General features: G+C 34.6%; 1 protein-coding gene across 1 annotated transcript; it reads left to right on the top strand.

The window, feature by feature from the left end:
• Positions 1 to 373: 373 nt before the first annotated feature.
• LOC128236851 (WD and tetratricopeptide repeats protein 1-like) lies at positions 374 to 17782 on the top strand. Its single transcript, XM_052951973.1, has 14 exons — positions 374 to 660; positions 1550 to 1680; positions 2386 to 2497; positions 2892 to 3079; positions 3753 to 3849; positions 4340 to 4467; positions 6392 to 6450; positions 6922 to 7125; positions 7549 to 7705; positions 8680 to 8862; positions 10317 to 10552; positions 11240 to 11402; positions 11815 to 12007; positions 13737 to 17782. The coding sequence occupies exons 1-14, from the start codon at positions 628 to 630 to the stop codon at positions 13923 to 13925; spliced, it is 2073 nt and encodes a 690-aa protein (XP_052807933.1). The 5' UTR covers positions 374 to 627; the 3' UTR covers positions 13926 to 17782.
• The last annotated feature ends 137 nt before the right edge of the window (positions 17783 to 17919 follow it).

Here is a 17919-nt window from a genome sequence, read left to right as displayed (position 1 = left end):
TAATTCAGATATACAGCACAAATAATCTGGGACCAATAGCACCCTACTCCCAGTACAAAAATGATTATTCTTGTCATTATGTAACTAGTGATTAGAGTATGCATCCTAAATTTAGAGTATGTATACAGCATATTTCGATTCTTATTGAAATGAATCTAGGATTATAAAGAATTTCCATGTAATGCGTTGTCATTAGTGACAATCACTTGTGAGATGTCAAAATGGATCGTGTATTTTCGCATATTCTTGTCGCAGACCATCAACTTTTTAACAATACTCGATGTCATTTGCAAAATTCAAAGTTGTTGTCTGCTACAATATATATATTTTCGCTCAATGAGATTCCTATGTTTTTTTGTTGACAGCTCTGACATTTCCGGTTTGGGGTTGACAAAAAAAATCGTCGTAAATTATTTTGTTTTGTTTTACGTTTTACATTGACACAGTTATTTGTTTTAATATTTCATTCGAGAAAGTCATAATAGTTTACCTTACGAAGATATTGGGCCATATTGTTTTGAAAACTGCCAGCATGGCGCATGTATCAGTGAACATCTGAGGATAATTTATCAAAATATTAGATTTACAACATCAGACCACAGACAACATCACAGTTAAAATAGCACCATGCTGCGAAAGAAATTCCGGAGAGAAATTAAGGTAAGCTCGCAAAAGTATGGAAATACAGGAATGTGTGTAAAAATGAGAGACAGCTACAATGTTTTGGAATGGATATTCCAAACATAGTCTGGCTGCTTTTTGGTCATTTGTTTATTATTCAAGGGAAGAATTGAACATGTCTGGTCTGGTGCCAACACTACCACTGACAGAGGATCTCCAACCAGCAAAGAATAAGAGGCACATTAAGGCTAAAACTTTTAGTGATTGTGTTACATCTAACATTATACAAAACCAAGTTATAAATAACTTTAGAGGCTTTCAAATAAGACAATAAAAACTGAGCAACTAAAAAATTCATTCTTTGTGAAAACGCTAAGAGAGTGGAACTGGCTGGAAGATTGTGTGGTCAACGCAAAAACAGTTATGGGTTTTAAGGCTGCCCTCCCATTTTAAAATGATTTTCCTTTTTCTCAATATTATAAAATGTGAACAGACTTTAATTGCATAACAAGTGTCATTGTATTGGAAATTATCTGTGTTACGATCTGTTTAGCATCTTGGTCTGTTTAACAGGTTTCACTTTCACGGCAATATCCTTATCATTCTGCGACTTTCGGATGTGTTAAACATGTCTTATTGGTTCATTAAAATAGACTACGGCTAAAGCTTGTGCTAGTCCTTGATAACCATAGTGAGGCACTTTTCTACTTATTTCTTTAGGGAAACTGTTAGGACTGTTTTTACTGTCAATGAACGGTTTTAATCAAATTTAAAAATGCTGTTTTCATAGTTTGTGCTTCTAAACAATCTTCCTTCAAGAATGTATGTGTATAATTTAATACTGTTTCTAATAATATCTGAAAGTTTTAAATATCATTGCAACTTAAATGATATGATCCTATTGATTCCATGATTTTTTACCCACCAGGATTCCACAAGACTTTCCTTCGAGAGGGAACTACATGTAACAAAGACGCTAGTGAACCGACTCGGTCTGGATCATGAGCTGGATGGTCATAGTGGATGTGTGAACTGTCTGGAGTGGAATGAGACTGGAAGGTACATATATGATACATGTAGAATTGTATTGTTCAGTTGATAGGATATCCAATCTTTGGTTCATTAATGTAATTTAAAAATTGTAGCTTACATGCCTGAAATAAAATTATTAGGCAATTTAAGTTAAAAATTCTTCTCTCATTAAATTAAGTATAGCAGTAAAAACCCTTTTTAACCTTAAAATATTATTTCCAGTTAGAATCTGTGTTTATCTTCATGCATGATAACTTTGCTTAGAGTTGGTAAAATAATAATCAATTTCTGGTTACAGTCCTAAAATTTAAAGGATCATGGATGGCTAATGTTTCACGAAGACTATTAAGAATGAAAAGTACACATGTAAAATGTTGAAAAACAATAATATAAGTTTGTTAACTTGTCTTTCACTTTTAGACACACCATCAATGGCGATGGTCTTCTGGTAATTGTACCAGATCATTGACCAGAGGGTCCCGGGTTTGATCCTCACTTAGAGTGTCTTAATAAGTAGTACAATCACCCAGGAATACTAAAATTGTTGTTTAACACATTAACATGTTTATGGCAGATTTTAAAACTATATACCCAATAAGACATGTATATGTTTATCGCTATAGAAGCTCTAAAGAGCTAATGTAACTTGTTCATCACTGCGAAATCTTAATGAAAAATAATAAATAATAAAAACCCTCGACTGCATGGAAATATAGTTTGTTTTCCTTATAGCTTGCTGGCCAGTGGGTCTGATGACGTACAAGCTATTGTCTGGGATCCATTTCGGAAAAAACATCTTGCAAAAGTTCAAACTGGCCACCAGGGGAATATATTCACAGTCAAGGTATATTTCTGTAAATAAAAAAACACACTAGTTTTATAGTTAAACTTATTTTTTAAACATGGTATTAGAAAGTTAAGACTTGTCAGTGTCCATATGTCATGACACTGGGAGAGGAAGAAAAGAATAATCCGGTGTAAATTAAGTTATGGATTAAACTTTGGGCTATCATAAGTCACAAAGTTTCATAAATGTCATTGTAAGTAGATTAATTCAAAATATGTTTTAGAAAAATATTGCTCCATGGGGTAATCCCCTGGATAACACATGTGCATGTGCAGTTTACTGCTTGACAGAGATTTATCTAGTTGGAGATTTTTACTTTAATGAATGGCGACTGAGATTAAGTACTATATAACTTACTAAGAAAATTAAGAAATTAAATATTTCCTTTCAGTTTTTGCCAAGCTCGAATGACAACATACTGGTGACTGGTGCAGCGGATAGCAAGATTCGCGTCCACGACATTGAGGCGAATGAGACAACCCACGTTCTCACATGTCATACGAGTCGGGTGAAGAGAATCGCCACTGCGCCGAAACAGCCCTTTATGTTTTGGAGTGCGGCAGAGGATGGTTGTGTGATGTAGGCTGATTTTGATTCTCATATTTTTGTACTTATTATTATTTTTAGCTCGTATGTTTTTAATATGAATAAAACTTAAGGTATTGTAGAAGCCTTAAGGTCGTTTTCATTACAAATTGTAAAAAAACAAAACGTTTTAAAGATATGCAAGTGAAACTTGGTTCGAATGGTGCCAGAGAGAATATGCACATGTACAGAACAACCCATAGCTCAGGCTTGAATACTTACCAAGCTATGCCCCTTTTGGCGGAAAAAAACTGACAAGCTTTGGTTTATTTGATCAACAGTGTTCTTATATGTATATGAGTTGACTAGTTAACTACAATGTGACTATGCACACAAAGACAGATTTACATAGTCAAGTCATAGATATATGGGACTCAAACAAGAACACCGCTGGTAAAATAAACCAAAGTCTCATAGATCTATGATTTAACTATGAAAATCTGTCTTTGTGTGCATGGCATCTTCTGCAGGATAACAGGAATTGTAAAATCTTAAGAATTGTCACCACTTCTTTGACTACATTAACAAGCATTTTTTCATTGTAAAATAACATGTTTTTAGCTTGTCCATTATTTTTTTTAATAAAAATGTTATTGCCAATACCCAGGTGTTGTACGGACCTTAGTTAGAATGAATGATTTTTTACTATTGTTTCTCTTCCTTTCAGCCAATATGACCTTCGATGTCCAGAGTTGTGTAAGCCCAACAGCAAAAATGTCCTTGTGAATCTCGACTCCCACATCGGCATACAGTCAGAATTCAAAGTAAGCAATAGTTTTTGTTTTATTTTCACGAATCTGTTTAAGTTTTAACACATATTTAGACTGATTAGAATGAATTTTGATCAACACCCATTTTGTGTATGAATAAGGAATGTTAATATGGACACTTCATTCTGTCATAAAGTCTGATTTTAGCTGCTTTTAAAGATTGGCCTTGTTATATCAATGAATGTATGGTACATTTTTTTCTTTTCAAAAAGGTAACTGAGAAGTAATGATATTTTTTTCCAAAAGTATTGTAAGAGTGGATATTTGAATTTGCAAGTAAAACTTTCCACCAATGCAACAAATGTGTGACACCAAATCTAGTGTTGCTTTGCTGTATGCTAATTGCTAATATGGTCCCAATATAATCATATACCTGAAAGCTCTACTTTCAACAATTAAAAGCAAAATTGTAATGCAAATATAATATATGTTTTGTATTAGTACTACTACTTTAAATGCATTGATTTAAATGTACATGTTCCAGTGTATTGCTATAAACCCGGCACAGCCAGAACTGATGGCAATTGGCGCCAATGATCCGTACGTCCGTGTGTATGATCGAAGGATGCTCACTTGTCAGAGTTTGAAAACATCAGAGGATGGACACCAAAGGTAAGGGTTGTTCGATGTAAGGCAAATATTTCAAGGGTCATATTGTTGATTCTGTAATATGGCTTCATGAAAAATACCTGTTATTTAATGATAAGCTTTAGGGTTTTACATTTTTACAAGTGACTTGACTGGGCAGTTTATTTTTAAAGAACAAAGCGACAGTGATAATCAAGCCCAAGATTTTGCAATAGATTATCAGTGCTCTTGCTCCTTAACAATAACATTTTGAGGCTACACAACCAGTGTTTTTTGTTTGTTTTTTATTAGCTCACCTTAGCCATAGGCTGAGGGTGAGCTATTAGGATTGAGGAATGTCCATCGTCCGTCACCTGTCGTCCGTCCACACTTAACACTCTAGTGGTCACATTTTTGCCTCAATTGTCATGAAACTTGGTCACGATGTTTGTCCCAGTAATTACTCTGACGAGTTCGAATGTGGGTCATCTGGGATGAAAAACCAGGTCACATGACCCCAAAATAGAAAAATCTTGTAAACACGCTACTTTTTCAGTCCAAATATCCTGGAAATTTGCCAGAAAGGTTGTTTCATTCATTGATTTCTAGCTTAAGTTCAAATATTGGTCATCTGGGGTAAAAAAACTAGGTCACAGAGCCCAAATATGTTAAAACACTCTAGTGGTCACATTTTTGCCTCAGTTGTCATGAAACTTGGTCACGATGTTTGTCCCAGTAATTACTCTGACGGGTTCGAAGGTGGGTCATCTGGGATGAAAAACTAGGTCACATGACCCCAAAATAAAAAAATCTTGTAAACACTCTAGAGACTACTTTTTCAGTCCAAATATCCTGGAAGTTTGTCAGAAAGGTTGTTTCGATGATTTCTAGCTCAAGTTCAAATATGGGTCATCTGGGGTCAAAAACTAGGTCACAAAGACCAAATATGGAAAAACCTTGTTAACACTCTAGAGGTAAAGTTTTCAACCCAAATATCCTGGAAATTTGTCAGAAAGGTTGTTTCGTTGATTTCTAGTTCAAGTTCGAATATGGGTCACCTGGGGTCAAAAGCTAGGTCACAGAGCTCAAATATGGAAATACCTTGTTAACATTCTTGAGGTAACATTTTCAACCCAAATATCCTTGAAACTTGTCAGAAAGGTTGTTTCGTTGATTTCTAGCTTAAGTTTGAATATGGGCCACCTGGGGTCAAAAACTAGGTCACAAAGACCAAATATGGAAAAACCTTGTTAACACTCTAGAGGTAAAATTTTCATCCCAAATATCCTGGAAATTTGTCAGAAAGGTTTATTCGTTGATTTCTAGTTCAAGTTCGAATATGGGTCACCTGGGGTCAAAAACTAGGTCACAGAGCTCAAATATGGAAAAACCTTGTTAACACTCTAGAGGTAAAATTTTCATCCCAAATATCCTGGAAATTTGTCAGAAAGGTTGTTTCGTTGATTTCTAGTTCAAGTTTGAATATGGGTCATCTGGGGTCAAGAACTAGGTCACAGAGCCCAACTATGTAAATACCTTGTTAACACTCTCGAGGTAACATTTTCAACCCAAATATCCTGGAAATTTGTCAGAAAGGTTGTTTCGTTGATTTCTAGCTCAAATTCGAATATGGGTCATCTGGGGTAGACTTCTATGAAGTTGTCTTCAAATCCTGACCCTTGTGTCAAATTTATCCCTGCCCAACAGTTTAGACCGTTTTACAGGTGAGCCATTTAAGGCCATCATTGCCATCTTGTTTGATTTGTAAGCAAACAAATCATACCACTTAACATGGAAAACATTTGTAATATATGTCAAATATTTTTTATGCATATAAACTAATTGTTTCCTAATTTTTTGTTAAAAATAAAAGATAAGTGTGTCCAAAAAATTAACCCATCAAAAGGCATGGCAAGTGCCGAAATGTCTGCCTTATGTCTGACTTATATAATGCAATGTATTTTTCCAGATTCTCACAAGGGGATGAATTTCCACTGCCTCGAGGATGTGTGGAGTATTATGTGCCAGGTAATTTGTAAAAGCATTAGTTTATTGTTTGAAACAAACTGCATATTCCTCCCCATTTTTAATTGTGCAAAACTCAGATTGAACAAAAAAGTTTGAAATATTTTTTATTTCATTTTTTATGAGTTGACACATATTCTTTGCTCCAGTACATATGCAAAAATATCTAGTGAATGTAGAACTAAAGCATATTTTAGGGTAAGTGTTTAAGTTTCTTACCAAGTCAATTTAACATATTAAATTCATATTTTGGGCATAGCTTTTCATCAGTTATTAACGAAACACAGTTATTCTGTACATATTGGCTGCAGTCATTTTGAGCCATTACAGTGAAAAGAACAGAAATAGCATCGATGATGATGATAAACTGCACTACATTAAATTGTGCAATTTCATTGCATTGTCTTTATTAGTACAGCTTACTTCGCTACGAAATATATTACAGAGTATAACAACTTGTGAATTACCATACAGGTCATATACCACAGAAGAAGGATGATTATCGAAAGAAGTTACGAGCACTGGCAGCAACATATGTGACATTCAGCCCAGACGGCAGGGAATTGCTTGTGAACCTTGGTGGTGAACAGATCTACTTATTTGATGTGAATAGAAAACGACAAATTGAAAAGTTTGACCTCAATATGGTGCTAACTTCATCAAATGGGATCGTTAAAGGTACATGTACTTTTACAATTGCCAATAAAAGGTTGAAGGGCATTTCATAAGTTTACTTCTAAGTGAATGAGTTGAATGTCAAAATATTGAGGAAATGAAGTATAAAAAAATCACTGTTGTCAGTGTCAGTGTTGTTGTGCCAAAAACTTTGAACTTGGCTTTAACTGTAATACTATTTTTGTTTTTAAGTTAAACTTGATACACATGTCTTCTGAGGCAATACACACAAGTACAGCAAGTCCCATAACTCAAGCATTAAGAACTGTAAAGTTACATCCCTTTTTTCAGAAAAACACATTTGCATTCACTCCACTGTACTTTTGTTGAGTAATTGAAGCTAAGTCAAACTTCGGGCCAAAACTCCAATGATACAATGGCACAATTATTCATTGAATGACATTGCAACGATTTATGTTTTCACAGGGGCGAGTCACTCTGGTGTGAATGGATTCAGTCCGTATCCAAATGGCTCAACAACAAATGGGGTAACTAACGGAGTCTCGAGACATCTTCACGAGACTGTACATGCTCAGGCCGCAGCCGGGGATGCTTGCATGGAGGAAAAACCTGCTATGAAAAAGTGAGCAGGAAGTTTTTAGCTTGTCAGATATGTGAAGGTAAATGGTTGAGGTATTGTCACACTCGCGATGTAATTGTCGGCACCACTGGAAACATACTTACTGCAAACAAATGAGTTATGTTCCATAACTCTAGCTGAATTATTTATTGAGTTGCATCCCTTGATTCACTAAGAAAAGAGAACAAGCCATGGCATCAGTGAACTGTTTTATTTTTATTTTTAAAATCAGTAATTTTTTTGCACCATTTGATATGCAAACTAAAGATTTTGCAAAAACTTAAAGATCATTGGTCTGATATTGCTCAATGGCATATGAATGAATCTTTTGACTTAACTTGTCAGCCATAAACAAATGAGTTCAGTTTATGTAAAGGATATCTCTTTTGAGTTTTTGTCTTAGTCAAATGAGAAACATCCCTGAAAGATTTATTTAGATATGAAAAATCATTTTTTGTTTCAATATGGCTTTTTTTTAAATATTGCATATCACGGCCAAGAATGAATTATGAAGTATTAATGCTGTATTAAGTACTAGTGCAGATCTTGCTCAATGCCATAGTGGCTAGGATTGGGGCTGTCTCCATAATTCAGAATACTAAGAGTTAAATTTTTGAAGTATTTTTTTTATATCTTTTTTATTTCTTATTGAAACCCCAAGATTATCGGCTAAAAAATTGGTTTATACTTATTTTTTTAAGCTGGATTGTTATGAAAGCTGATAGCTTATAGAATCACTCTCAAGTCCATTTCCTGGGCAGAAACCAGTTTTCAGTCCTTTTTGAGAGGCCATGAGAAAGTACGCCTGGTGGGGATTGAACCAACAACCTCTTGGGTGAGAGGCAGACACTTATACCACTAGACCACTCTCACCCATACTTAAAAAAATGATAAAATGATATGCAACAAAACAAAATCTTGGAAGTATATGTACAATGTCTTTCAAAGCTTACATGTTTGAACCATATACCTTTCAGGTCCAAATCAGACAAGAAGCCCCTTCCGCAGATAGTAGAAAGCCTCAAAAAGAAAGCTAATGCCTATTTTGAGAAGGAACAATACACCAAAGCGATAATTTTGTACAATCAGGCAATTATGAGAGCCCCACAGGCATCCATGTTGTACGGGAATAGGGCCGCGGCATACATGAAGAGGAAATGGTTAGTTATAAATTGCTACAATAAATATAGATAAATAGAAATGGGTAATAGTATAATTTGTTTTTTAGCTCTACTGGCCAAGCTTATGCGATGGTAATGTGTACGTAGTATGTGCATCCATGTGTTGTGTATACAATTGATTGTGAACACGATACAGTCTTCAGTTTTGATTGTATCTCGATGAATCTTGTACAGTATCTAGATATCCATTAGAGCTCGGTTCCTTTCGAAAACCAGCAAGATCCGCCCATGAATGCCTAGATTATGGGCCATGAAAGTTTTAAAGAAATGCTTTCTATTTTTAGCCATGTCTGCATGAGCGAATTCTATTTTTAGCCAAGTTTACATGTACATGTAAATTCATGTCTAGAGTTAAGGGAGACAATTTGCAAGTCTAGGATTTTGCTTTTTGCTTCTGCAGTTGATTTTGTGAATTACTCTGCCTTGTTCTTGTTGAAAGCCCAAAGGCCATTTTTTAGCTTTAAGTTCTGTAGTTTGTGCATTCATCTTAACAAAATTGGTTGTGAATGTTTAAGTTATGCACCTGGTGTCATTACTGGCCACACCCAGGGTTCACAGGTTTGGTAAACATAAATCTGGAAAGGTTTGAAAATCTTTTTGTGTGTTCGTGCATCCATCTCAGCACAATTGGTTGTGAATATTTGTTCAAATTGATCAATGTTGTCCTAGGATGCCCTTGACTTTGACGTTTTGACAAACTTTTTTTAACTTTTAAAACTACAGAAATGAGTACAGTTTTGAAAGCATTTTTTTTTTTGTCAGATAACTTTTACTTGGCACATATTAAAATAGTTCATGCAACTAATCTGCTTACAATACTTTCTGTGCTCAGATGTTGAACGTGCTACGTTTTCAGGTAACCCAAACACAAAACATAAACTATATGTCTTTTGCCTTTTACCCATACATACATGCTCTGGATTGATATGACCACAAAAGCCATGCCAGTAGAGCATAGGCCCTTTTGGGCCTCTTCTTTAAGGTTTTTGACATCATAACAAATATATTATGTATTAAGCGGACGCTTTAGTTGACTATGTTAAAAAATTTGTGGACCTTAGAACATGTTACATCATGAGCAACCATTCTATTTTCAGTCATACGAAACTATGACATCATTTCCTGTTTAATATGTCATATTTTTTATATGGCCTATTCCTTTTGTTGTGGTTCACATATTCATTATAAAGTTATTTCTTTGTATCATAATTAATATAAATTATAGCCAAAACAAACCATATACTTGTAGCAATCTAGCTATGATTGGTTTTCTAGCGGTATTTGTTATTCCTATGTCATCTCAGCTCAACTGATGATAGTTAAAATATAAAAAAAAATGAATTTATTTTTGTTTAAGATTGTGCATTTAATGTTTTGACTGTGTCAAGTTTTTCTTCAAAAAGTGTGATTACCTTTTCTTGTTTGATTTTCAGGGATGGGGACATCTACGCAGCATTACGTGACTGTCATATGGCTTTACGACTCGACTTGAACCACCTCAAGGCTCATTTCCGACTAGCCAAGTGCTTGAACGAGCTCTCCTGGTGTACAGAAGCTTTTGAGTGCCTGAAACACTTTAAGAGCAAATTTCCAGACTACGCTACATCACGGGCCTGTGAACAACTGGACAAGGATATCAGAGCGGCGATGTTTGCTCGGACGGAAAGTGGTAAGGACTAGGGGCTGTATCCATAATTCAGTATACATTTTTATTAAATAAGAAGTATAGGAATTGTTATTGCTTTGGTTTCACAAGTGTTGTCAATATGAAAAAGTCTTGGCCATAACTGAAAAACCTGTACATAAAAATAACACATGTTTACAATGTTAACGAGGGTGGGATTGGTCTAGTAGCATAGGTGTCCGCCTCTGACACAAGGGGCTGTAATTTGTAGGTTCAATCCCCACCAGAGCCCACTTTTACCAGGGTTACTTTTTCATTGACTCAAGAGTGATTTGATTCGTTGTAATCTTTCATCACAATCGTGCTAAAATAAATTAGAATAACTTAAACTTATATGCATATGACTAGCATCTCTTTTAACCCTGGCTAAACTGCCTTTTGAAGAGCCCGCTTGTATGAAGCTCAACATATTTGCTTCTATGGTGGTCGAGGGCATTTTAGTGTGTGCAGTTATCTGTCCAAGGCTATACTTTGCCATGTATATGCTGATTTCATAACAATTTGGCACAAATGTTCACCATGAAAAGCTGGCATGTCCCTTGTAAAACCCAATACTAGATCAAAGTTCAAGGTCAGACTCAAGGGTCGGTGGTCAAAATTCCATGAAGGAATATCATTGAATGCAGTTTTATGATGCTTTTATATATGATAAATGTTTTAATTTTCCTTCAGAAGAGAAAAAGACCACCTCTGGAACAGAGCTATGGTCCAACAAAACTCATCAGACATCGGAGCTGGAGAAAATATGGCGGGCAGAGGCCAACGATTATGAAGCGAGATTTTGTGGCCACTGTAACACAACCACCGATATAAAGGAAGCTAACTTCTTTGGAAGGTATGTAGAATTTTATTGTACACAAAATCATGAAGTAAGATTTTGCAGTCATTGTTACACTAGTTACGATATAAAAAAATAATGTTTTTACAAACTCTATTTCTGTCAAATGTTTTGTCTCGTTTGTTTTTTGGAAAAAAATGTGCATTCATATACTTGGTGTTTTTTGTTGTCAGAAGCGTCTCTTGCCTGCAAAAATTTCAACTCATTTACCATTTAAGGTGTTTGAATGAAACTTGGTACACATGTTGCTGGAGACAACATACCTAGTACATGTACAAAAAGCCCATTCCTCTTCTTCCACTCAAAGACAACAGGCGAAATTTGGCATTCGTTCCATGGCGTTCATTTTTCCATAACAAATCACATGAAATCTTGGTCTACATTTTTGTTTATGCTCTTAACATTTCAGCAATGGCCAGTATATAGTTGCGGGATCTGATGACGGCTCATTCTTTATCTGGGAGAAGAGCACCGCAAACATAGTCCGTGTTTTACGAGGTGATGAGTCGATAGTCAACTGTCTCCAACCCCACCCATCATTCTGTCTTCTCGCTACCAGTGGTATTGACCATGTTGTGAGACTTTGGAGTCCTCAACCTGAGGTGAGTGTATATTATAGTGGTGTTTAACCTCAATTGTTTGTGTGTGTCGCTCAACCTCTACTTATTATAATATGTTTAACTCCAACCCATAATAAGATGTAGTCAAACCTGGCTGAACGGTCACCTGCTTTTAATGGCCACCTGCCTTAACGGGCCACTCCAAATTCCCCCCGTACGTTTTTACTATATAATGTACGTGCATTAAGCCGCCAACTGTCTAACGCGGTCGCGGCCACTAATTCTTGTCCCCATGAAGCCATATAATCACTAATTAGCGGCCACTAATCCCTTGTCACTGACACTTCCGCTTATATATTTTTCCAATACACAGCTTTAATTGCCTATAGAAGTTTACGGAAAAGAACGACGGATGAAAATGAATATTGCATCACATAATTGTCATGAGTGTTTACTCATCGAGAAATCATGTTTATTAACCGTCCGGGAATGTTTTGATCAGAATTGACACAATTAATGACACAATTAATACGATAATTAAATAATTCAGCAGTTAATTATTACATACCGACAAAAACACCGGTTATTATGAATTCACAGTTTGCATTGTCATTCGACGGCGTGAAACAAGATACGATTTTTATTCACTTCAATATTATTTTTCTAAGTGCACAGATTTATATTTCTACAAACGGATATTTACAATGCATTGTTCTTGATATTTTTTTAACTTTGATTATGGCTGAAAAAAGACTAATTGACAGTGTTTGACTCTAAAAGAACGTGGCGGAAATGTCAAACCTGGATTAAGTGGCCACCTATCTTAAGCAGCCACTTTGATCATTTCCTAAGGGTGGCCACTTAATACAGGTTTGACTGTACTTACTACTCTCCATGTTATGAAACCTATGGAGTCCTCAAACAGAAGTAAGACAATAATTTAGTGGTGTTTATAGTATTAATTATCCGATTGTCAACTGTCTTCTTCCCCTACCCTCATACTGTCATGTCGCTACCAGTGATATTGACAAACTCTTGAGTCCTCAACTGGAGTTTGTGGTACTTAACCTATGATGTAAGATTTCATCTCAAAAGTTAAAGCAAATTCTTCATTTGTTTTACCATTTTACTTCATTTGGTCAAGCAGTTAACAGAGTAGAATTTAAATGACTGTTATGAAGTTCTGGACAAAAATTGGCGCGCAATTTCATATGATAGGTGGTAATTTATAGTCATGTCTGACCAAGTACATCAAATTGAATTGAAAAGCTTGATTTACACTAATTTGTGTCTCTGAACAATGGAACCTGTTAAAATTTAGCTAGGAATAATTAGAATGAGCTCGAATAGAATAAGTGTAAAAACTTATAAACATTTGGAGTTATTTAATATACATTCATATAGGGATTGAAAATCAGATCAGAAATCATCGGTCAGCTCTTTCTGATCATTTTCCGACTATACTCAAAACCAAAGATCATTTTTTAATTTTAAATTTAACTGATAACAAATGATTGTATACTGTTTTTTCACCATATTCTTCAATTTAAAGAGAATACAGCCTCATAGTGATAATTGATTCCAAGATTATGCTATCGATTATTGCCGACTTAATCGTAAATGATCTATTTTCGATAGGTCTCGCTCATCATTTTATCCATACATACAAACATATATTTATCCATTCATATGATGGTTCCAGGTATGGCGGAGAAGTTGAAGTGAAAAAGTATATAAACAAATAATTGTAAACATGTATCACCTTTCACAGGATGGTTCCAAAAATGACCGTGAGGTTGACAACTCTGATGATGCAGCACTGGCCAATCAGAAGCGCATGAATGCTGACCCCTTAGAAGTGATGTTGATGAACATGGGGTACCGACTGAGCTCTGTTGATGATGGAGAAGGGGAGGGGGGCCCCAGAGGTGATGCCCAGGTCACTTGTCCAACAAGCTGAGGTCACACCCCTTTGGGAGTTTAGGATTTAAGTTATTCTTAGTACCGGTACTTAGCATCTCAGCCTTAGGCCTTGACCCATGATTTAAGGATCTTAAAATCTTAAATGATTTTAACTATCATGCGTCACAGTTTGAGGTCATGACCTCTTGATGTTATTTAGAGCATTGTACATGTTACAGGTCGAGTCCCTGATCTATATTGACTTTTAAGTATCATGTGTGTCCATTCAAGCCATGCCCACAGACAATAAGTTACTATTAGCATGTTTAACATGTTAGAGGCTGACCCAACAATAAATAGTGATTTTAAGTATCACATTTGTTAGTTCGAGGCCAGGCTCCAAAGTGTAAGTGTTATTTTTAGCATTGTAAATGTATTAGGTTCAGGATGACTATCTATAGTGATACTAAGTAGCATTTGCAGCAGTTCAAGACCACACCCCACCAGCTTAATGTTATTTCCAGCATTGTACATGTTAGAGGCTGAGGTGACGACCTTTAGTGATTTTAAATATCATCTGTGTCAATTTAAGGTCACGCCTTAAAAAGTAATTGTTAATATTTGGCATTCTACATGTTCGAGGCTGAGGCGACTATCTTTAGTGATTTTATGTATCATGTGTGTCAGTTCAAAGCCAAGCCCCACAGAGTTAATGTTATTTTTAGCATTGTACATGTTAGAGGTATCAGTTATTTATAGCATTTTGTTTGTCCAGAGGTTCAGCCCACGCCTCTCGGATATGATAGGATTAGTGGATATTTAGCCTGAAGTTTTGTTATTTACTGTTGACTCATGTGATTTTTATGCCACCGCAGAAATCTTGAGACATATCGAGTTGCTATGAACGAGTTATTGTTCGGAGACTTTAGGCAAAAACCTAACTAGTTCTGAGGTCATCTCATGAATAAGTGTACGACAAAATATTCTAAGGTGAGTTAACTGTCAAGTCAGTGTCACTATTTAAATTGAAAGTTGAACTTGCGATATTACAAACTATTACTTTTGAAATCGATATTGTAACTGAAAAGAAATTAAAATTCACAAATATTATCTTACAAAATGTGCAGTGAGATGATTAACGGTTTGTGCATAAAACTTATTACATAAAAATGTCAGGTATTAATCTCGAATATTGAAAAATATTCTTATAGGAGTACGTAAAAGTGGCGAGTTCTGAGAAAAGACATGTATTATTTTGCCGATGAAAAAAGTGTTTTTAGATGTTTAAAAGGTTGTATTTCTTAAGTTGATAAATGAAATTAGACCTTAAATGTTCTTCCTTCAAAATTTTGATAAATGTTTATGCTCATTTATTTTACAAGTAATAAGATAATTATTATGATAAGAGAAGGAATAAAGTGTATTTCAGTATATTTGACCATATTTTTAGCTTATCTGTTTTTTGAAGAATTCTTTGTGTTGATGCCCACGTCCCAGTGTTCTGCAAAAACTCTAACCTTGACCATAACTCCAAAACTGTTCAAGAAATTCAAATAAAACTTGGTACACATGACACAATATGTGCATTTATAGCAAGGCCCATAACTCTTGCTTTAATAATTATTGAGTTATGCCCCTTCTTTGACTGAAAAAACACGCTTGATGATATTAAACTCTCTTGCTATTCTCGAAGATTATTTACAAAACATATTGTATTCAGTCTAGAATTACATTTTACAACAATTCTTCTTACAAGCAAATATTAAAGAGAGTTCAAAAGCAGGGGTGGGGGAAGCCTTTCTGTCCATTTTTGCAAAAGGAAATGGTGAGGGATTTGTCCTACTGGTACTCTCCTTAAATACATATAGTTATCAAAGATCATTAACATTTATTGAATAAAGTCATCTGCAGCCAATGTTATAAAACTTTGATAAGTTGTCACATGTAATTTTTTGGCTTGTTAATTGACTCATTAAAACGATTTGATTAATTAGTAGTTATTATTGGATAAATATTGACCAATCAATAAACATTTTGGATAAATTTGACCAAATTTGAAAACTTAACCGGTTTTATAAGATTGGCTTCTGTTATATAAATCATGGCAATGTATGTAGTTGTAAATAGATCTTGATAATCAATTAGCAGAATTTAACTGTGTTATTTATGTTGAATATTTGAATTGTTTATTGCACCTTCCAAAGTTAGTAGTTCTATATAAAGAACATTGAAACTGCTTATACTTATTTTTCATTTACTTTTATTGTAATGATGTGAAATTTGTCTTTTCATAGGAAATACGACTAGCTCAATGTGATATATTTTTGAAAGCAACATTTCTATCATTTTTACCTCCTTTTTTATAAAGGATCACTATAGCAGTGTTTTATACCAACTGCATGTATTTGCCATATTAAATAAAAGCCTGTACATTTATTTGCGTGTGATGTAAGCTGTAAGCTGAAATCGTGTTAATCTGTCTTTCTGGGCTGTTACAAAACATGTTAAGTCATTTCCTAACTGAAGTCATTTCCCTAAATTAAGTAAATCACCAGTCTTTTAATATAATATCTCATCCATAATTTTAAAACTATTTATACTATTCTTTTATTTTGATAATGACAATTTTGAGACGAGAGCCACCAAAGGCTTAAATACTGTTTTTATTGTGTGAAATAAAAAAATCCCTGATGATCGATTTAAACATCAAAGATGGAATACTCCAAGTGAGGTCATCCTGATGATTTGACCAGAGCTTGACGGAAATTGCCGAGGCAAATCAACAGGTTTACCTGTGGGATGCACGCCTGTGATTATTTGTACATAACTCTGTTTAAAATAAGTATTTCGTCGGAATTTGTTAACCCACGTTTATTTATAAACATTTTACTATCAAATTAGCCCGGCAAACCAGGTCATTAAATGTGACGATTAAGCTAAGAAATGATTTAAAATATGTTTTATGATAATCGGTCCTGTTTTTGAAGTCTGCTCTAAATCATGGATGGCAGTATTGGTTTGGGATGGTGATTTTTTGTTAATATATTTATTTACATAAGGCAATAAATGATTAATAGTTTGTTAGGCATTTTCCTACCAGTAATTTTAGGTATGGGTAGGAAGGTTTGTTTTCTTCTTCCTAACCCATTTATTCCATAATGGAAATGATGAGGGAAAAATCATATCAAGAAAAGAATATTCAGACTGCAGAGGCTAAACAAACTATTTATTTATTGTGGCCTAATGTATATAATTGTATTAAAACAATATTTGTTCGCAATCCTTGATTGATGCTGCAGCCTATGATCTAGATATGCTTCTTAAGAGTAACTTTGTGAATATTGGGCCAATTGTTCAGACCTTTATTAAACTTACTAATGAGATTTACAGCATCGTTGTTAACTTTTAAAAGTTTACTACCGTATTTGTTAATGTGCTCATATATTTGAATATAAACAAAAATAGTTCATATAGTTGTCGCAATTCTTGTAAGAAATACAGCTGACAACAAGTGTCCCCAATAAACTTCAAGAGCAGTAACAATTTTAAAGTTAACAACAATGACGTTAACAACTTTGAAGTTAACAACTATAAAGTTAAAAACGTTGTTAACCATAACAAAGTTCTGAACAATCAGCCCATTGTCTTAAAATAATCATTTATATATCTCTTTAAAAGTGTTGAACCCAGGAATTGATTTATTAAATGTGATCTTGTTTAATTAAGTGTTGCAACGATATTTTGTTTCAGTTTCATCCTTGTCTTGTCAAAACATTAGGGGTGTTGATCAGTTTCAGTGATATATAAAGTTTAATTCTGGCTTATGTTAGTCAGAACATTGTATTATTTGCTAAAAGCCTTAATATGTTGTTATTGTTTTGTTGATTTGATCATTATTAAATTGTTTTTGTATAACTCTTGGTTGTATTACGTGTTCCAAGACATACTCGAGAACTGTGTATATCCAACATTTGCCCTTATCTTGCTCTGAAATTGTGATGCGAAAAATTGAATATCATTGAAAAATCAAACAGCAGATCAATATTTCGAGT

The sequence above is a fragment of the Mya arenaria genome, chromosome 6 (genome assembly GCF_026914265.1).
Source record: "Mya arenaria isolate MELC-2E11 chromosome 6, ASM2691426v1".
Lineage (NCBI taxonomy): Eukaryota > Metazoa > Mollusca > Bivalvia > Myida > Myidae > Mya > Mya arenaria.
Note: the sequence above shows the minus strand (reverse complement) of the source record. Positions and strands in the feature narration are given on the sequence as shown.